This window comes from Rhinoraja longicauda, chromosome 8 (assembly GCF_053455715.1).
Source record: "Rhinoraja longicauda isolate Sanriku21f chromosome 8, sRhiLon1.1, whole genome shotgun sequence".
NCBI lineage: Eukaryota > Metazoa > Chordata > Chondrichthyes > Rajiformes > Arhynchobatidae > Rhinoraja > Rhinoraja longicauda.
Window position 1 is genome coordinate 46,340,593 of NC_135960.1, and position 22,124 is coordinate 46,362,716.

Here is a 22,124-nt window from a genome sequence, read left to right on the forward strand (position 1 = left end):
CATTCCAAGCCCATCATATATAATTATATCCTTTACAAGCATATCCAACAAAATGGTCAGGAGAGGCGATAGTGGTAGAAGTATTTCATGGAAGCTTTCATTACCAATTTGAACTTGAGAAGTTACAGCGGAAAAGATGGCAGGAGCATTTGCAAAAGCAATTATTTTGTATGGAGGTTAATATTTTTTGCATGATTTAACATTTTCTTCCAGTAATACACACAAAAACCAAAAGTGAAATGTAAATGTTATCAAGCACAGACGGAACAGCTCATTAAATCTCTAAATCAAAGATCAATTAATGTCGTTTATAATTGTGTCAGAAAAAGTACCAGTGCAGAGAGTAGCATCATACTGAGGAATTAAAAATATACAAAATGGGAACATATTTCAGCTTTCCAACGCTGAGCTTGATATGGCACTTTGCCAGTTTCTGCTGATTATGTCACCTCATGCTCTGTTAAACAGACTCACATACAGAATGGCAAATATTCTTGAGCAACACTTAAGCAATTTGCTGTTTTGGGAAATAACAGAAATCCTTTCAGCAAAATAGCTGCAGGATCAATTAAGCCAAATTTACCAGCCAAATGAACGGAATAAACATTCAAACATTTTAATTGCTCTGTCTTATAGCCATTTGGCTTTCAACCAATAAATTCATTTTCATGCCAAAAAAAAACAATAGTATGTGGCAATGTTTCCACTTCAGTGCTCTGGGCTGGTTAGATTACAGGGTTGTTGTTTTGAGAGTAAAATTTATGACAATAAACATACATTAAGCTATTTTATTAACTTTATATCTCTGCAATTTTTATTGCAAATTCTGGCACCAAATGTTGAAGCTAAGCAGTTGTTTAAATGCAGTTCTACATTTAGTTACGATGTTGATGTCACAACGTTAGTGCAACATTAAATGCAGTCATTGCCAACAGAATGATTTGAGGTTTAGACTGTTTAAATTTTGTAATTTATGGTGACTTATAAAAGTTAAACAATCTAAACTGCAAGTCATTCCATTGACAGGAGCTATTTAGCATTGATGATTTATAGTAAATCTACAAATGCATGTTGAGGAAACACGGAAGTTACTAATGTTTGTGAATAATATACTGGTTAACACTTTACCTTGTGTGCAATACATCATATTATCGTTAAACAGTCATGTATATAGTATACTCATTAATATTACTGTTTTTCAAACATCAATTGTTAATTGCAGTCATAAAAATGCAAAAAAATGTACCTGTAGATTGGTTCTTACAGTAACAACCAACTTCAGCCAAGATGGAAACTTGGGAATTATTTTAATGATAAAAGAAGCAATTGTATCTCCATAATCAGGTTTGTGGAATTCAGCCTCATTTAGGCCATCTACTAAAATAATGTAGTTCTCTGCAGAGATCTTGTTTTCTGGAGGATAAAGATAAAATTAATCACCTGTTACTCCAATGTTTATTTTGCTAATTTCTAAGTATTAATTTTGTACCTAACAATATTCAATTCACCAGCTCTAATGATTCATCCTTCTCTATTAATTTAAATTGTCTAAAAAGATACAGTTTGTCGCATTGTTCACTAGAGTTCTAGAAGCCCATTTTTGATGCTGCACCGTTATTAATCCTCTGTTCCAGGGCAGTACAGTGGTGCAGCAGGTCGCGCTGATGCTCCACAGCTGCAGCAACTCAGCTTTGATTCCGAATTCAAATGTTGATTGCATGCAGTTTACACATTTTCCCTGTAACTGTTCAGTTTTCTGCTCTGGTTTCCTTCCACATTGCAAAAGTGTCCTGATAATTTAATTGATTACAACAAATTGTCCCTTATGTAGGAGAGTAAGAGGAAGGTAACTAGGCATGTGACTAACAATAGGCTGCATCAAAATAAGTGGAGGAAAGACACTGATGGAAAAAACTTTTAAGAGGGAACGATGGGCTGAATGACCTCCGGTTGTGCAAGGAAATATAAATTTGCACAACTCCATCTCACGGTAACCCACAAAATGTCTTACAATATTATGTTTCATTGTTAATGCTTGCAATAAAAAATATATAAATGCAAACTTATTAACATCTTAACCATCGTTCTGCGTTTTGCAAACTACTTGAGTCCAAAAGAACTTACCCGTAATCAGGTTTGCAAGTGGCTCCAAGATACCCCTCTGAAATGCAGCAATTGGATCTTGGACACAGGAACGTAGACTGAGTATGCTCTGAAGGTACGATTCCTTCAGTAACAAGTCTCGGAAGGCTGTCAGTTGTGGTGCACGACAAAGTAAAGCTGCTATACTGTGGACAAATTCTGGTACAAGGCACGTGTAAGTATTGTCAGCCTGACAATAGTGATAGGCAACAACCTGTTTTGAACAAAAACAAGGCGGTATGTTTCCTGTGTACTTGGCTCGAAATGGATGAACTTGAATGATTTTGCAAAGCAGTTCTGCTTTGTAAAATCATTGTTCATCTTGCAATTATGCTTAGTATCCAATTTCTATGTTGCTTCACTCATTGCTTTCTTTGGTTTACCTGCGTCAAATTACACATTCTGTGATTAATGAACTTTTCTCCTTTTTTCAATCTTTGATAGTTAAGAAATATTATACATGTGGAATTGAGCTTGTAAAAGCAAGATAAGCAAACAGACAGCCAAGGGGTCAGTCAAAATAATTGTTCTAATGAGCACACCAGCTAGAAAGTAAACAGTGATTTGGGATGCTTTTGCAAAGGGCAAGTTTGGAGCCAGGAAGATTTGATAAAGTGGAAAACAGGTGGGCCAAGAAATATTCAAAATGAGGAAACACATAGCTAATCCTTCAACAAGCATCCTTCCTTGGCCAATGTCTGTACATGAAGAAATGCAAAACAATTGACCTTGCAGTGCAGGACATTTCAAGGTCAGATCAAACAATACAATTTGCAAAAAGTACACTTCCTGGCAGTCAAAAATCAACTCCACAGCTATGACTCTGTCGAGCTCCAGGGCACTACAGACTGAAAAATATAAATAAGTTTACAAAAGGGAACATTGTAAGTAATTTAGCAATCCCAACTATTGTAATAAATCACAAAACTTCCCAATCCAAAAATCCTTACATTAGTATCAGAAGTTTTACTCCTTAGTGATTACAACCATCACTCTCATCATACTAACTCTTGGCAAAGGAGAAACTCAAAATAGAACAGTATTTTAACTGTAACGTCATGGGAGTGAATAGAGCTGGGCATGGTAATTACAAGGTTAAATATTACAGCAAGGTTGCAAACAGTATGGTTCAGTTTCAGTGTTTCTTTTAGGAAGAATGTAGTTAACAGAATGCAGTCAGTAATTAAGGAATAAAGTTTTCATTGGGACCAAAAGCATTGGCCTCTGCTTTCCTGATATGTAGTTCAAGCAGCACTGGGTTTCACACTACGAATCTGGACACAATTTAGCGCCTTAGGCTTCCAAATATGACTAGTTGTGAAAATTATTAAAAGGAACACTTCAACAATTTAAAGATTGCAGAGGGGCTAACTAAATTAGAACTTAGTATCAATAGCATAAACATGGAAGTCAATGCATTTTCAGGTGACGTTGTTAACAGGCATAATGTAAATGCAAAGGCTAAGGTTAAATAAAAACAGAAAATATCAGAAATACTCACCGTCAGTCAGCTTCTTGGTGAGAAAAACAGATCAATTAACTTACATAAGGTTGGCGAGGGAGAGGGCCGGGTGATGATTTCCAAGCATACAGTAGGTCGGACTTGAAAATAATGCAGGTATGTTGGCACAATTTGAAACCAAGCTCACAAATTTAGTGACAGTGGAAAGATGCAGCCATTAAGGTGTATTACTATTGGATACATTTATAAAGCACTGGGTATGATAATATGAGGAATTTATAAAGCATGACACAAAATGTTGGAGTAACTCATGCATTGGTGACGTCACCAATATAGAAAACGTCACCTATCTATGTTCTCCAGAGATGCTGCCTGACCCACTGAATTACTCCAGCATTTTATGTTTTTCTTTGGTAAACCAGCATCTGCTGTCCCATGTTATTGAATTTATAAACCACCAAGATTTTAGGAGAGCTGTGAGATTTTCCCTCTCCCTCCAAAAAAAAGGACCCTTTAAGGTTTATGTAGATATTGGAGGAGAGGAGCAGCTAAATCTAGTTGTTGGAAGATCTAGAGAATCAGGGAAAGACATCACACCCTGTTTTTGGGAACAGCTGTGCCTAACACTGCAAGAAATTGCAGAGTTGTAGATGTAGTCGAGTTCATCACATAGACCAAGACTGCCCACCATTGACTCCATCTATGGATTGGTGGACAACGCAATCAATCTAGGCCTGCACCTCATCCTCCAGCACCTAGACCACAAGGGGACCTATGCCAGGATTCTAGTTGTGGACTTTAGCTCTGCTTTTAACACCATTGTGCCAGAGCTACTACACTACAAACTCTCCCAGCTGACTGTGCTTGAACCCCTCTGTCAGTGGATCATCAACTTCCTGACAGACAGGAAGCAGTATGTGCTGGGAAAGCACATCTCAGACCTGCAGACCTTTAGCATAGGAGCTCCGCAAGGCTGTGTACTCTCCCCTCTCCTTTACTCTCTCTACACCAACGACTGTACCTCCACAGACTCCTCCGTCAAGCTCCTCAAGTTTGCGGATCAACTACCCTGATTGGACTGATCCAGGATGGGGGGGGGGGGGGGGAGGGGAATCTGCCTAGAGGGGAAGTGACGCAGCTGGCGTCCTGGTGCCACCGCACCAACCTGGAGCTCAATGCTCTCAAGACAGTGGAACTAATTGTAGACTTTCGAAGAGATTCCCCTCCCCTCCCCCTACTCACTATTAACAACACCATAGTCACATCTGTGGAGTCATTTAAGTTCCTTGGAACCATCATCTCCAGGGACCTTAAATGGGGGGCCACCATCGACTCCACAGTCAAAAAGGCCCAACAGAGGATGTACTTCCTGCGGCAACTGAAGAAACACAATGGTCCAATTCTATACTGCTATCATTGAGTCCATCCTCACCTTCTCCATCATGGTCTGGTTTGGCTCAGCCACCAAGCACGACATCCGGAGGCTGCAACGGATCGTTCTCACAACTGAGAAGGTTGTTGGCTGCAACCTTCCCCCCATTGACGAACTGTACACTGCAAGGGCCAGGAAGCGAGCGGGCAAGATCATCTCTGACCCCTCTCACCCTGGCCACAAACTCTTCGAAGCACTTCCCTCTGGAAGGCGACTCGCGCACTGTCAAAGCAGCCACAGCCAGACATAAAAACAGCTTTTTTCCATGAGTGTTAGTTCTACTCAATAACCAAAGTCTGTAGTCTCTTTTTTGCTCTGGTTTATTTTCACCCACATGTTTAGAACGTAATGTTGTATCCTTATTGTTTTGATGTGGTTATGCTTTATTCTTAATTGTTAACTGTATGTTTGTGTTGTTATTTGTGAGCGGAGCACCAAGGCACATTCCTTGTATATGCATACTTGGCCAATAAACGTATTCATTCATTCATTCATTCATCTACACTTCAAGCTACCTCAAAAAAGCAACCAACATAATCAAAGACGTCCCATCCCAGGCATTCTTTCTTCTCCCTGCTCCTGTCATTCAGAAGGGTACAGAAACTTGAAAGCATGCATCACCAGACTCAGGAACAGCTTCTTCCTCTCTATTATCAGGCTTCTGAACGGTCCTTCAATAGCTAGGGTACTTCTGCCTTATTGCGGATATTAGACTTTGTCTATGGAACTGGTGATATCATTAAAGTATTTGTAGAAACGTCAATTCCTGATCAAATTCACATGATTTATTGTTTAGATTTTAGTTTTGAGTAGCATCCTAATGAAATATTTCAAAATATGTTTGTTCTACTAATTAGACCATTTTGTATCTGTAGCTCACAAATTTTGAAAGGAAAGTTATTTCAAGACCTTAATGATCTTTAGACATCTTGATGACTTTAAAGGTGCCTGGTGCAAAAACATTTTAGTTTATGCAATGAGTTTGTTATTTCTAGTTCTGACAAATTCCAAGCTGAAATATTAACCTGTTTTTTTCCTTCCACAAATGCTACCTGATCTGCTCATGTTTCTAGCATTTTCTGTTATTTCACATCACCAGCATGTGCAGTTTTTTAATTTTCATTTAGTTCACAATAGCTAGTTCCAAAGGCTCTGCCAATCGATAAAACATAGTTACAAATCACATGTGGGAATGATTTTCAATGTTGGTTGAATTAATTTTAATGGCAATAAACATTTTTGGCATATTTACTCATGTAATGATTACTATTTTAGGAAAGGGGTTGTTTAATAATGAATAACTACATACTTTTGGAAAATGTTGGAATTAAAAAGTAGCAAGTGAGGAATGGGAAATTACTTTTTATTTTCAGAGATTATCTTAAGCGATAAATGTAGCCAAGCACATTAAGTTCAAACACAGTTTAGGAGTTCCCAGTTCCTATCTACTTTGGATGCTGAAAAAACAAATGACAGAGAGGTTGAATTCCTAACAAACCATCTGTATCATGAGCCCCCTTTTCCCATTGAATCCCATGTTATAAGTGAAGATGTTTTCCTACGGGATCTTTTTTCTCATATTAAGACATTTATCGGCGATGACAAAAATAACCTATTGCTGTTATTTATCAGCTGAGGCCATCATTAGACTCGAGGGATAAGGCTCATGCACAAAGTACAATAAAATATGTCCATTTAAAAAAAATTATTCAATACCGTGGGGCAATAATATTTGAATATGTTATCATAACACGAATGGTTGACAATCACAACCGAGACCCTCCTTTGCTATGCTCTCTTCAGTATGAAAACATGTAAACAGATGCAAGTGCTGCCGTGCTCTTCATTTGTGAGGCATTTTCTCCGATTAGGAGAGAGTTTAAGAAGTGGTGATATTAGGGAATGAGATGAGAGTCAAGGACACTGCTCATGAGAGAAAGATGGCGTAGAAGCAGCTCGTGGTGGGGCAGGTAGGTGATTGGTGAACTCGCGGTGAATTTATGGAAATGGAATAAAGGTTAGGGGATTACTTTTAATGTGCTGGCTACTGCAGCTGTGCACAATGCAAAAAAAATTGCTTTACGATATTAAGTGACTAAAAGTAAAAAATTGACAGAATGTGTTTCTTTTACATTTTCTCCACCAGCTCCACAAAAGCACATTTTATTTTGTATCTCAGATTTTTGTGTAGGGCTTTGTGAATTATGGAAGAGCAAATTTCCATCACCCGAATGACCAGAATGCAAGGATTGCATGCATGCATTGATGGTCGTAGAATCATTCATCAATTTAGATACCAATACCGTGAAACTAACAAAACAAATAGGCTAATAGAATTCAACCTTGGGAACCGGCAAATTTTATTTCTGCCATTTTCATCTGAATGCCTTGGTGCAGAATAAATAAAAGTCACATATTTTTAACTGAATCCATATACCACCCTGATGCTCCTGGCAAGCAGTGGGTCAGGACACTCCAGGCACGCAGGCCCAACTAGTCCCCCACAGTCAGATGATGGTGGAGGGCTTGCCCACCACGGTTCGATATCGGAGGACCCGTCCGTCGTGGACCGACCACGGGACACTCACCCACTGCAGACAGAGGAGGACTCGCCCGCGGGGACCGACGACAGAGGAACACCCATGTGGACCGATGATAGAGGACCTCGCCCACAGCACTCTGAATCGGTCCAGAGGCACTGATGTCAACGGGAACCGCGCCACGGTGAGCGAGGTGGGAACCCAGCGGAGGGCTGCCAAGATCAATGGATGGGGGCTGAAGCGCAACCATGCAAGGGGGAGGGGGACAACTGCTGCCACATGTAGTGGCAGGCAGTAGATAGGACTGTTTGGTACTTTCGTAACTTCATCAGCGCCAATATTGTTGGTAAGATAAATCAGCCATGATTGAATGGCAGAGTAGACTTGATGGGCCAAATGGCGTAATTCTGCTCCTACAATTTATGAATTTTTGAGGTTACTGTGGGGAAGTGGCTGGAAATATTTTGTGTGGAGAGCATATTTGAAGCAAAAATTTGATGCCCTTTCAGAAAGGATGCTTTTCCTAATCAACAGATCACTTTATTTTTTTAATCATGTACTTTAAACTGTAAAATCCATTAACTTTTTTGAAACAAGTTGGTTTATCATTGGGCCACTCTATAAAGCCACTAATTTTCTATATTGATTGAAAATGGGATGGAATCGTGAAATGTGCTTCCCTGAACACTGACTAAGAATATGCATTTCTATAAAAAGGAAGATTTTACATCCAATCACTGCAAGTCAATAGCCAAAGATTTGCAGATCTTTTTGTATCCTAGGTCTTTTTCTACTTTCTCAGAACGATAAGAATTATGCAATGCCACTCTCAAACTGCTTGAAGGATTCTGGAAACCCATGCAATCACCATAGATATGAGACCTCTTTCTGAAAAAAAGTGGATAGACAAAGCAAATTTCTCTGCATCAAAAAGTTAGCAACAAAGTTGTGTGGTTTACCTGAGCTGCAAGTCTCTTCAAAGCTTCATCCTTTTGCTTTTGTAGCTCAGGTGTTCCAGGATAATTCTCACTGCCCAATGTGTCAATACAATGATAGGGAGGAGAGATTTGGAGTGGCTGGTTCATCACAGGTTCCTGATGTGGGTCCACATCTATTAATGATTTAAGTAGATTAATTGTGATTTAAAAAAAAGTTAAAACAACATTTATCTCGTGTCTTTCCGATTTTCCAAATAAAAATTGTTAAAGGGGCTATCAAATCTGTCACAAACTCAATGATCCAAGCACAAAATGACACAAGCAATGGGCATCTTAAGTTCTGAATACCCATTAATGTGAACAGATTTGGATTTTAAAGTGGCCCAGATGTATTGGAAAGAATAAAGATTTGTTAGCAATTATTACGCTAATCATCCTGCAATCTGGATTTTGCTGGATAGGGACCCACAACTGACTTTCTACTTGGATATCCTACTACCCTGCACTTGCCTGATTAAGACCCACAAGTCTGAACATACTGGCCAATAGTGAACCTAAATGATCAGCTGGTCTTGCGCAACACTAGAGCCTTGTTCAATATACATCATGTCATGCAGGCAGGGAAGAACAACAAAAAAGTGTCAAAAATGTCTTTGGCACCGCAAAATCACAGAATCTCAGAAAAAGTGTGACACAGGAAGAGCCCATTTGCCCAATAGTGTCTCTGGCAGTCAAAGAACAGCTATCCAATTTAATCCCTGCACCAGATCAATAGAAACGCATAAAATAGTTCCTGGTCAATTCATCCCCTTGTGCCTGCTCCGTCATTCAATAAGATCATGGCTGGTCTAAACCTTACATCTATTTTTCCTGCTTATTAGTTCTGCAGATCAAAGCTCCTCCTGTAGACTTTTATTGTAAAAAGTGACGAGGACAATTACAATGGTAGACAGGGATTGGGGGCAAATTGTTTTAAGATTATTCAAAATATCCAATTTTCATTATTTTAATGTTTTTCTTTCTCTTTTGGCTTTCTTCTTGTAACTTGTCTCCTTTTGTCATTGTTTCTATTCAAACATAACATTTCATGTGATATGGGGACAGACTAATCGCTTCAAAGTAACTTAATTTCCACATGCCCCCTCACCACACTATCATCAGCTTGCACTTCTAGCAATTTATTTGCACAAACTATATTCCAGCCAAAAGGCACATGAAAAATCTAATTAATGCACAAGATTTCCTGTTCCACCAAGATTTAGCTTGTTTCTTTTCAAACATTTTTCATGAAAAACTAAAGCAACAATGACATGCTCTAGGGGATCATTTCTTCTGACCTTTAGGAAAAAAAATGTTTAGCACATAAAACAAAATAATGTGCTTGTTCAAAGAGGAAATGTACAGAAATCTGATAGGAAACAAAAATAAAGCTTCTTTCAAATTCTATGGTTGAAAGCAGAGATCATGAACCACAGCTATTTTTCATTTAAAAGTTTTGTCCATAAAGTTGATCCATTAATAAAAAATGGTCCATACAAGCTTTAAAAGTAAGTTATTTATCTTCAAAAATTCCTGGAGTTAATAAAATCAAACATAAATATACATGTCATGTCACAATAAAGGAAACTTACACGGAATGCTGAAAATAATAGGTCAGGCAGCCACTGCATGAAAATTTGAATTTATTTATCAGAAATAGAAAATGTTACGTGGTCTGGAATGCAGAAGATGGAAGGAATTAACAAAATGAATGGCAGGAGGAATGCTTAATAATATTTTTAAGTGGTAAAGGGGTAAATAAAGCTAGAAATATGTATTTGACAACAGCAGAATAATTATACCTGCTTGCCAAAGGAAAGGACCTGTAATCAATATGCAAGTACTAAACTCAATATTAAATACAGAAGATAGACATAAAAAGTTGGGAGTAACTCAGCGGGACAGGCAGCATCCCTGGAGAGAAGGAATGGGTGACGTTTCTGGTCGAGACCCTTCTTCAGACTGGTTAGGGATAAAGGAAACGTTTAAACCAGCATCTGCAGTTCCTTCTTACATATTAAATACAGACGGTTATAAAATGTACCAATGGCCAACTCGGTATTTCTACCATTTATTGTTTACATTCCAAACTTCAAATATCAGCAGCTATTCAGCATCTGAAACAATCAAAGGATATGGCTAATAGGTACCCACTGTAGGTCCCTACACAACACACTTTTGCTGTACTTGACAATGTTGATATCATATATCCTATATGCCATATATGGTATTTATTCCATAATAATTTGCCTCGTGCCCACCTCTATCATTTAAATACCATCACATTTAATGGTATTAACATAGTGTTTACCTCCAGGTAATGCACCCACTTCATTTTTATGCAAAAAATACATTTGCCGTTGCCTGCAGAATATTGGAAACTTATTTGACTGGAGTCTGCATGAATTCATTATCTGGATTTATTCTGTCATAATTGCAAATAGGTTACTCACTTTTTGAGAATACACTAGAGCTGTTTGATGCGATTTGTCTCATTCGACCTCCATGACAGCTCAGTGCCACCAGTCTAGAAATAGTGGCCGTTTTCCCAAATCCAACATTTCCAACAATTATTGTTCCTTTGTTCATTGGAGACAGCTCATTTTTAAAATTTCCATCTATCTTCTGGAACAGCCAATCCCGACCAATAAATATTGAATCTGTAGTGATGCTTGGCACTTCAAACAACAATGGCTTCAAGACAATATCAACTGGTTTGTAGGGAGTAAATCGTGCTAAAAAGAACAGACAGATTGGATTATTGTTTCCCACTTGGGCACCATTACAATTTGCTCAGAACACAACTACAAATATTTTGGCCACTGGAGATTGTGTTTTCAAAACATATTTTGCCAAAGTAATAGATAATCAAAGTGAAATCATTGTCCATCAAAACCAATGAAAGATAAACTAATGTATTCCAAGAAAAACAAACATATGATTTCATTGCTCAGAAATCAGAACTTTAATTGGGGCATCACATACGACTACAGATCTTAGTTATAATTCCCTAAATGATATCTAAATAATGTGATGGTGATATGGTCATATCGCAAAAACAAGCCCCACCCTCAAAGCTCCCACAAAAAAAACTTTGCATATAAGTTTAATAGAGAATAGTCTTTAATGAAATATGTCACAATATATTTTTTCCATTCATGGTGCAAAAACAGTTTTATTATCAAAATATACACTTGGATAAAACAACCACCTCAAATATAATTGTGAAACAATACATTTCATTCAACAGAAACATTAAAAATCAATATTCTGATGAGATAAATTGGGATGAAGCAAGTTTACAAATACTGGTGAAACTAAAACCTTAGAAGTGAGTAAAAAATAAGAATGGCACATAAAATGGTTAGAATCTTCCCTTCGGTAATGCTTACATTCTGGTAATGCTTACATTCAAGATTAGAAAATAAAAGCTGTATATTTTTCTTCTAGTAACTGTTGCTCAATTGCTTCTGTCAAATTCTTCTCAGTTTTTCTTGCTATATTCATTCATTCTATCTAAATTATTACATAAAACTGATATATAGCACTAATTAATCCAACGCTTGTAATGGTTAAAAGTTGTCCCAAAACCTGTTTTCAGAATCTTCAAATTTCAATCCTTTGCTTGAGAAAAGGCCAATCAACATTATGGGGGGAAAAGAATCCCAATTCTGAAGTATTTATCTGATTCTTCTTCCCTTCACAAATGGTTGAAGTTACTAGATTCAGACAATGTTAATAAATTATAGGAAGAACATTACACCAGAGGTAGAACAATGCCTATTTCAACTCAAACCCAGAAAAGCAATAAAATTGGTCACTCACATTTCCTTTAAGTTTTTCTTTCGTGTGGTTTTGGTTTCACGATAATTAAGGTTAAAAATATTTGTTTAGTTACGTGTTGGACTATATTACAGAATATCTAACCTTTCAAGAAAGTTTAATTTGCACAATGCAATGCCACACCTTTAATATTTTGCTGCACTTTTCCTCCAGCTGTGTTATGCCACGGCATCCTCATAGACGTACGCAGTGGGGTGTTCCTTTCATCCAGATAACTCAAATCCTCCAACTTTGCTGAGCTGGTTGCTGTGTCAATAAACAGGTCAAACCATCCAATGTCATTATATTTGTTACACACATTTCAAGCAACTTTAAAATAAATAGCTATACAATTAACAGATTGTACACTATTTCAATCAATGATTAACATCACAAAGTAATATGTTTCCAAATTAAAATGTATCCACATGCCCGACCCCCACCTCATTTCCAGCTTTCACCCCCCCCCCCCGACTCCATCAGTCTGAAGGGTTCCATCAGAAACATGTGTCCATTTCTCTCCACAGATACTGCCTGACCTCCAGAGTTCCTCCAGCACTTTGTATTTTGTTCCTAAATGTATTTGCTATTCTGATATATTGTTTCTGCAGTTTCATATGTTATTCAAGACATATACTTACATGCTTAACAGTAAAAATCAGCAGATAGAAGAAATGGCAACAACATAGCAAGCCACTTCACTTGAGGCAGAAAGGAAAGCTCTACAGCGGGTAGTCCATAGAGCTCAGAGGGTCATCGGAACACAGCTACCAGACTTGGAGGGCATCTACAACACACGATGCATCAGAAAAGCCACCAGCATCCACAAAGACTCTTCAGTCTGTTCGAACTCCTTCCATCGGGCAGACGATACAAGGCCTTCTACGCCCGCACCTCCAGACTCAGGAACAGCTTCATCCTCAGGGCCATAGCTGCTATGAACCGGTCCTGCTGAGCCGGATGGCCACAACGCATAGATCAACTTGCACTTTACCCTGTCTAAAAACTGTTACAATTGTTTCGTTTCGTTGGGTTGCTGTTAATTACTTAAATTATTGCATCGTATGGGAGGCGCATTCCCAATCTCGTTGTACCCCTGGGTACAATGACAATAAAGATATATTGTATTGTATTGTATTGTATTGTATTGTATGTATGTAGTTCAACAGTTCTTTTAAACTCAACAATGCTGCTTAGCAAATAGTTCTTAGCATCAGCTATTCAAGTTGACAATTTTCAACTTGTAATTATATTTGGCACATACTCTGCAACAGTGCCAGTATCCCAAAACATGCTCATGACAACAGAAGATGCAATTATTTCATTGAAGTTATTAAGGCCGCAGAAATTTTAAACTGTCCCAAAAATCTTGAAAGTCTCTTGGAAGAAATAACATTCTGCAACTGTGTAAATCATGACTTATGCGAGTAAAATCTATCCTGAAATTAATCAAAGCTCAGACAGGACTTCCTTTCCTTGTTACAATGAACGAAATAGCAAAGACATGCAGGAAATCTGGCCAAGTGTAAATGTTAGGTATCTACAGGCTATAGTCACTCCAATGTGTACATCAGAGTGGGCATATTTCTGTTTGTCAGCTTTACCAACGATTTGGATGAGAATATACAAGGTATTTATTCACAAAATGCTGGAGTAACTCAGCAGGTCGGGCAGCATCTCGGGAGAGAAGGAATGGGTGAAGTTTCGGGTCGAGACCCTTCTTCAGACTGATATACAAGGTATGATTAGTAAGTTTGCAGACGACACTAAAATAAGTGATATTGTAGATAGTGAAGATGGGCCAAAAATGCCACAAGGATGGTATGTTAATGGGGCAATTGGGAAGTGTCATAGTGTAATGTGTTGCAAACAGCAGATCAGGACGTGCTAATCTAGAGGTTAAAAAAAAGAGCATTCAGATGACATAGCAGTAAAAAATTGTCAGTTCTGGATAGCAGACACTAAAACGAATCATTAAAAATCAACAGAATAAAATAAATACTTTTTGGAGTAAAATGACCAGCAAAACATTGCTAATGTTTAAAATATCAACTGGTCACACAACAGATATGGTGATGTGGAGGCACAAGTGACTGCAGATGCTTGAACATTGAATAAACAATAAACTGCTGTAGGAATACGGTTGGCCAGGCAGTATCTATGGGGGGGGGGGAATTGAGAGACGCTGTTTCGGGTCGGGATCATTCTTCAGGTCAAGAATTATTTTCTTGAAGGAGAGATTGCTGGTGGAAAGAGGCAAGAGAAAGGGTTGGGGCAAGAGCCGGCCAATGAAGAAGGGTCTCAAACCGAAACATCACCCATTCCTTCTCTCCAGAGATGCTGCCTGTCCCACTGAGTTACTCCAGCTTTTTGTGTCTATCTCTGGCAAGTGGATCTAGGGGGAGAAGAAGGTTGTAGTCATAAACGATGGAGGTGATTAGAGGAGAAATAAGGGCTACAGATGGTTGAATCTGGAATGTTGAACAAGAGGGAGGGATGTGGATATTGTTACTGATATATTATTGTCACGTGTACGGAGATACAGTGAAAAACTGTTTGCGTGCTATTCAGTCAATTCATACTATAGAGTACAATCAAGCCATATCCAAGTACAACAGGTATCTATTGTTCAGTCATGTTGGTAAGGAAAGGTTAGCCATTATAAAATGGGCTGTTGGAACATCAAATAAATAAGCAATATTGAAGATAATGTGTTAAATAAAAATATTTTGTAATTATTATGTGCAGTTTAAGTTGGGACTGTTGCAGAATGTTTTTTTAAATAATTTTTCCCAAGAGTATTGTAAGAAAAAGGAAATTAGGAACTCACTGATAGTTTCTCCTCTTTAAATATTCAGGTCACATCAAATATTTTCACATCAAATATACAATAACAATTTCTTTATCATTACTTTTGGCACCAGTTATGAAGGAAAGCAAATGCATCATGTAAAACTGATGATAGCTATCCACGTCAGTGACCCCATTCAGGCTGCTCAGACTGGTGCAAGCTATACATTCACAGTTATGTTTTTGTTTTATTTTATAGTTTCTATTTCAATACTTTTACGAATTAAATCTAACCAAGAATATACCTCTGCCAATGAATATAAATGTACATACCAGCAACTGAATTAGGTCTTGGCATCAGGTATGGTGGCACAGACTGATTCAAATAAGCAACAGGACCATCTAAAGTGGCTTCTGTTTTAGACAGACTTAAGGCCGAATTGTGTGCACCCTCTTCTGCTTCAGGCAAACTCCTTTCAGCTCTTAAATTATTTATGATACCAAGTTGTAGACATTCCTTCATGCTTCCATCTTTGTTCCATTCTAGACTTGAACCACTTTTCTCTTCATTTTCAGATGAGCTGGTTACTGTAGCTAAAGATTCAAGGAGATACATTTTTCTTACAATTCATTCTCATTAAGACCCTATATGTATTGCCTCTCTCTGAATGCCCTTGCATCATTGAATGGCTTATTTTAATTTGATCAGCACAAAATCTACCACATGTGCCCACTTTTAAAATTGCTGCATATCACATTCCTTTGTGGAATTATTTATTCAGATTGTTGCAGATCTGATTCAAACCTCAGTGGATGGAATAAAAGTAGATTGACATCTGCCCATTAGAAGGACTTTAGCAAACTAGATGGATTGTAAAGCAGTGTTTTTTTGATCACCATTTTTGATAGTCGCTTCTAATTCCAGATTTATTTAATGAACAGAATTTCCCAGCTGCCATGGTATCATTCAAAGTTCCATCCATGAGAAATTAGTCAAGGATTACATATGCTTGTCTAGTATTTTAACCATTGTGTTAATCATTTCAGTGTCTAAATATTGTTCTAACACATTGAGACTTTCTTCATTCAGGACTGAAAATAACTCCCCAAAATTAGCTTTTAAACCAGCATATCATTTTCTGCAGAATCAAAATGATAACTAACATCAACATTTGGTTAATTTGATTTCCTCATAGACTTATGATGCAGAACTTCAAAGTCAGAACAGATGTGAACTAAAAAAGAAACAGTCATGCAAATATCTGTTGGGAGTGTGTTCTATAGGCCAAGTACAATTTATGTATTCTCTGCCTTCACAGGTAGGCAGCAATAAAATTTAACAAAATATGAACAGTTGAAACAATGAATAAACTTACATTGGTAACAAAAAATACATCTAAACAAATGCCCAATGAAACTTAATGGCAATTTCAACCTTAATGGCTTACAACCCAGCCTTATGAACGTTGAATTCTCTAATTTTACGTAACTTCTACTAACATTCCCATCCCCTCCCCCTTCCTCCACCCTAGTTGTTTAACCAGTTCCACAGTTACCCGAACTCTACCTCCGCTACATTGACGACTGCATTGGTGCTACCTCTTGTACCCATGCAGAACTCACTGACTTCATAAATTTCACCACTAATTTCCATCCTGCTCTTAAATATACTTGAACCATCTCCGACATCTCCCTACCATTTCTGGATCTCATCATCTCCATCACAGCAGACAGACTGGTGACCAATATCGACTACAAACCTACTGACTCCCATAACTATCATGCCTTCACTTCTTCCCACCCTGTTTCCTGTAAAAACCCTATCCCCTACTCCCAATTTCTACATCTACGCCGCATTGGCGCCCAGGATGAGGTGTTTCATACAAGGGCATTAGAGATGTCCTCATTCTTTAGGAAACGGGGGTTCCCCTCTTCGATTATAGATGGGGCTCTCACTAGGGTCTCCTCTATATCCAGCAGCTCCGCTCTTGCTTCCCCCCTCCCCATTCGTAACAAGGATAGAGTCCCCCTTGTCCTCACCTTCTACCCCATCAGCCGTCATATACAACAAACTATCCTCCAACATTTCCGTCACCTCCAACGGGATCCCACTACTGGCCACCTCTTCCCATCTCCACCCCTTTCTGCTTTCCGCAGAGACCATTCCCTCCATAACTCCCTGGTCCACTCGTCCCTTCCCACCCAAACCACCCCCTCCCCAGGTACTTTCCCCTGCAACTGCAGGAGATGCAACTGTCCCTTTACCTCCCCCTCGAATCCATCCAAGGATCCAAACAGTCTTTGCAGGTGAGGCAGAGGTTCACCTTCACCTCATCCAACCTCATCTATTGTATCCGCTGTTCCAGATGTCAGCTTCTCTACATCGGCGAGACCAAACGCAGGCTCGGCGATCGTTTTGCTCAACACCTTCGCTCAGTCTGCCTTAACCAACCTGATCTCCCGGTGGCTCAGCACTTCAACTCCCCCTCCCACTCCCAGTCTGACCTTTCTGTCATGGGCCTCGTCCATTGTCATAGTGAGGCCCAGTGCAAATTGGAGGAACAGCATCTCACATTTTGCTTGGGCAGTTTACACCCCAGCGATATGAACATTGACTTCTCTAACTTCAGATAGTTCCTCTGTCCCTCTCCTTCCCCTCCCCTTCCTCCCACTGTCTTCCTGTCTCCAACTACATCCTATCTTTGTCCCGCCCCCTCCCCTGACATCAGTCTGAAGAAGGGTCTCGACCCGAAATGTCACCCATTCCTTCTTTCCTGAGATGCTGCCTGACCCGCTGAGTTTCTGCAGCATTTTGTGTCTACCTTCGATTTGAACCAGCATCTGCAGTATTTTCCTACACATATTGTATCCCTCTTGAGATCACACCTTCCCTAGTCAACAATGGGCCTACCAGGCCACCTCCCTGCCTGAGGTCATTTGATGCCAGCCCTGATTGGTCCTGGTCTTTTCTTGCCACCTCCAGCTCTTCACACCCCCTCCCCCCAAAACAATTACTTTCAGTCTGAAGAAGGATCCCGACCCAAAACGTCACCTTTCCATGTCCTCCAGAGATGCTACCTGACCTGCTGAGTTATTCCAACACTTTGTGTCTATCTTTTTGACATTTCTTACCAGTTGGCCAGCAACAAGCTAGAAGAGTGGGACAACGGCTGAATTTCTAACCACTGGAGTGATATGCAGATGAATACAAAAATTAAGCTATTGACATTTTGAAACGGAAAGTTAGTTTCAATAATGAGAGTGCACAATTCTGCAATTCAATAGTTTCAATAATGAAACTACTGAATTGCAGAATTATGCACTCTTTGCTAATTTGAAGCAGCCATCAATGCTGATGACAAGGCTTTGACAGGCCCTATCTTCCTGTCCCTCGCAATTATGATATTCATAAAATAGCTCATGCACTTCTAAATAATTAAAATAAAAAGGTAAAAAATATTTTAAAACATAAACTAAATCTATAAAGAAATCCACCAGTGCAACACTGGAGTTGAGGTGGCACTTAACTGGAGTGAAAGATTGTACTTCAGATCAGAGCTTCCAAGCAATAGATTTCACAATTTAAGTGAAAAGATCTACCCACTGTTATCTCAGATGTTCTCATCATCTCCTTCAAAAGCTGTACAAAATTAGCTTCAAAATTATTATAAATGATTAGAATACTTCATCCACTGTCTTTGAAAATGTAGCTGTCAATATCGCAAATAATTTACACAGCAATTCTTCTGAACCAACTTAAGAATCACTGAGGGACAGAAGAGACTGCAGAAGCTGGAGCTCAAGCACTGTTTTTAAGAATTACTGATCCATCTTTAACTAAAATGATTATTTATTTTCAGGACATAAAACCTCTTACCTATAATGCCACTGTCCTTGCTTTCAAGTGTGGAGCTTAAGCTGGTGGTAGTCCCACAAGGACTGGGTTTGTTTTGAGGTGGCTTGCTGATAGAACTATTCAGAGTTGAGCATGGGCTGTCAGTGCCTGGAGATGCAGTACTGCTTGTTAGTGTCGAACATGGACTGATTCTCTGATCAGCAGTTGAAAACCATGAAGGATTTAAAACAAAAAAAAAAAGTCCATAAACATTTGCAGAATAAGTATTTGATAACTGGTCAAGAATTTTGAGCATTTTGCAGATCAGAATGTGCATATTAAACACTTTTTATATCAAGGAGAATTAGAGGGCAGGGATGTCGGCAAGAAATGAAGGAGTGAGCACGCGAGACAGAACATATGAGATTATTGGCAGAAGGGAAAGTTGGTGGAGGACAGAGATGATTGGCAGGGATAAAAGAGACCGAGTAGTACAGAGGTGGAAGTCATCAGCATATGTAATAAATCCTCAGAATTCAAATTACCTTCCAAAATTTCTATTTATCATGGAGGACTTTATAAAGATCTTACCGATTTTGAACAGACATAAGTAAACATGCCTGATAAATTTGTTAAACATACCATTTTTTCATTTTTCTCTTCTGCAGGCAGACGAGCAGTACTTGGAATTCCTTCACCCAATAGAAAGCCCAATCTTGTCATGAGTTCTTGAGCAGCAGGGGAAGAGCTTCGTTCATTGCTTTTTTGCGATTCTGTTAAAAAATAACATTATTCAACTTGCTACTAAAGCACTGCATGCTTGTCCCAATTGAGATTCTGTAACATAACAAGGCTGCTGAATATTTCGAGAAATGAGGTTACGTCAAATACATTTTACAATGTTCACTTAGAATAAATTCACCCCATGTATCTTAGGTTGCTAAGCCAATTATAACGATGCAGTTTCTGGAAAGCTCACCTAAAGCAGGAAATTATGAAACATGAAGCAAGTCAAAAATCACTAAACTCTGCAAAACAAAACAAAGTGCTAGAGGAACTCAGCAGGTATGGCAACATCTGTGGAGGAAAATGGGCAGACATCCCAGTCACCCTGCTCCTTTCCCCTCCTTCATATGCTCATCTCTCATTCCCGAGTCCCACAGTTCCCTTTTATACCCCCCCCCCCTCCCCCACCTTCACCTCCAATCTCCTTCCATCTATACCCCCCCCCCCGGCTTTACATTTCATTCCTCTTCTTTCTTTATGTGACACCCTTTTGTCTCCTTTAAGTCTCTAACCTTGTTCTTGTTCCAACAATCTGTCATCACCCATCGCCCTTCTCACCTGTATCCACCTATCTTGTCAAGTTTTGTCTCATTTTCTACTTTCTCCCCTCTACTCCAATCAGCCTGATGGGTTTTGACCGAAATGTCACCTGTCCATTTTCCTCCATAGCCGTTGCCTGACCTGTGTAGGTCCGCCAGCACTATGTATATGCTCATGATTCTGTAGTGCCATGTGTCACCAAGCTTTTTAATGGACATGTTGGGTTAAATGCCGTTTCCTAGTGATGAATACAATGTAATTCATTGCACGCACCAAACTGCCCTGGGTTCAATGCTTGATTTAAGTTAATTATCAAAACTATGGGGCTGCGTTTAGCTTTAATTCAACATACAATCATTTATAACTATTGCTGGAGCTGGAGGGTTAAATACCCCATCAAAACAACATCTATATACTAAAACTCTCATTTGTTTGTTTGTTTGTTCCTGAACTACAGCCAAAACGGTACACGATAGCGCGACAATTTTAGGACCACCTTACTCACCGTCGTCCCTTTGGTGCAAATGGAAGAAGTTTCATTGAAATCGTTGTTATATTTTTAAAGTTATTCACATTTTAAAGTTTAAATCTATCTCCTAGGGAGGGAGAGAGGACGGATAAGGGGGGTTGAGGGGGATGTAGTGGGGGGGGGGAGGGGGAGGAGGGAGGGAGTGAGAGGGAGTGGAGGGAAGGGGAGGGGGAGCGAAGGGGAGGGAGAGGGGGAGGAGAGGTTTGGGCCCAACGGGTCGGGTCCACTTGGTCTAGTCTCCAACTAAAAATTGAGAACAGGAGAATAAGGGCATTTCTAAGGATGAAATGAAATAGAAAATATATTAGCATAAACTGATGAGAGAGGAGGGTAGGGTGGCAAGCAAAAGAGTGGAGTGGGACCAGTTCTGACTGCATTCTCAAAAATGGAGCCAACATCATCATGGACCACTGTCATTTCACTCATGCAATCACGAAAAAGACATAGGGTCCTGCAAACTGACTTTGAGGTTCAAGACAGCTTCTTCCCAACATCATGCTGTTGAACACCACAAACTACAACTAAACTACAAATTGGCTGGTTGCACTAGGGACTTTTGGTATTGTTCTGTTTCGTATATTTTATTTATTTATTTAACTTTTTTTTAACACACCATTTATTTTCCAGCAACTGACAATCCGGCACCTCCTTAAATCCAGCCAAAATCAGTATCCCTCCGCCCCCCCCCCCCCCTTCCACGTTATCCTTCCCCTGGCTTCATATTTCACATCTCTCCGCTCCTTATTTCAGTCTTTCTCCATCTCTGGCCTCTATACACCCATCTGCCAATCAACCCCCCCCCCTCCACCTGTATCCACCTATGCCTTGTTTGCCCCACCCCCACCACCCTTCCAGCTTTTTCTCCCCCTACAATCTGAAGAGGGAACCCAATCCAAAACAAAACATCATCTATCCATGATCTCCAGCATTTTGTGCCTTCTTTGTAAACCAGCATCTGCAGTTCCTTGTATCTACTAGTTGACCAAGTTGTTTTAATTATGAGGGCAAGCCTTATTGTGATTCAATGTGACTTTATTTGAATGTGATTTAATTACTTAATGTGATTCCTCCTGCTCTCTTGTTTTGTTAATGCTTGCATTAAAGGCACTGTACAAAAAATTGTACATCCCATCCACATGATTCCATCATAGTCATAGAGTGATACAGTGTGGAAACAGGCCCTTCCCAACTTGCCCACACCCGGTCAACAATGTCCCAGCTCTTTCATTTATTTCTTTAACATTACAGCAACTTCAAATCATATTGAGA

At 39.2% G+C, this 22,124-nt stretch overlaps 1 protein-coding gene across 6 annotated transcripts in view; it reads right to left on the minus strand.

The window, feature by feature from the left end:
- The window catches only part of tanc1a (tetratricopeptide repeat, ankyrin repeat and coiled-coil containing 1a), a 92,721-nt gene that overhangs the window by 41,465 nt on the left and 29,132 nt on the right, over window positions 1-22,124 (minus strand). For 5 of the 6 annotated variants that reach the window (XM_078403841.1, XM_078403842.1, XM_078403845.1 and 2 more), the window contains 9 exons: window positions 19,643-19,773; window positions 19,043-19,214; window positions 15,499-15,759; window positions 12,520-12,642; window positions 11,007-11,288; window positions 8,536-8,687; window positions 3,688-3,744; window positions 2,125-2,356; window positions 1,247-1,413 (listed from right to left, as the gene is read on the minus strand). In XM_078403841.1, coding sequence (XP_078259967.1) covers window positions 1,247-1,413; window positions 2,125-2,356; window positions 3,688-3,744; window positions 8,536-8,687; window positions 11,007-11,288; window positions 12,520-12,642; window positions 15,499-15,759; window positions 19,043-19,214; window positions 19,643-19,773 — 1,577 coding nt within the window. The remainder of the gene's footprint in view (window positions 1-1,246; window positions 1,414-2,124; window positions 2,357-3,687; window positions 3,745-8,535; window positions 8,688-11,006; window positions 11,289-12,519; window positions 12,643-15,498; window positions 15,760-19,042; window positions 19,215-19,642; window positions 19,774-22,124) is intronic. The other variant, XM_078403844.1, reaches the window with a different exon arrangement.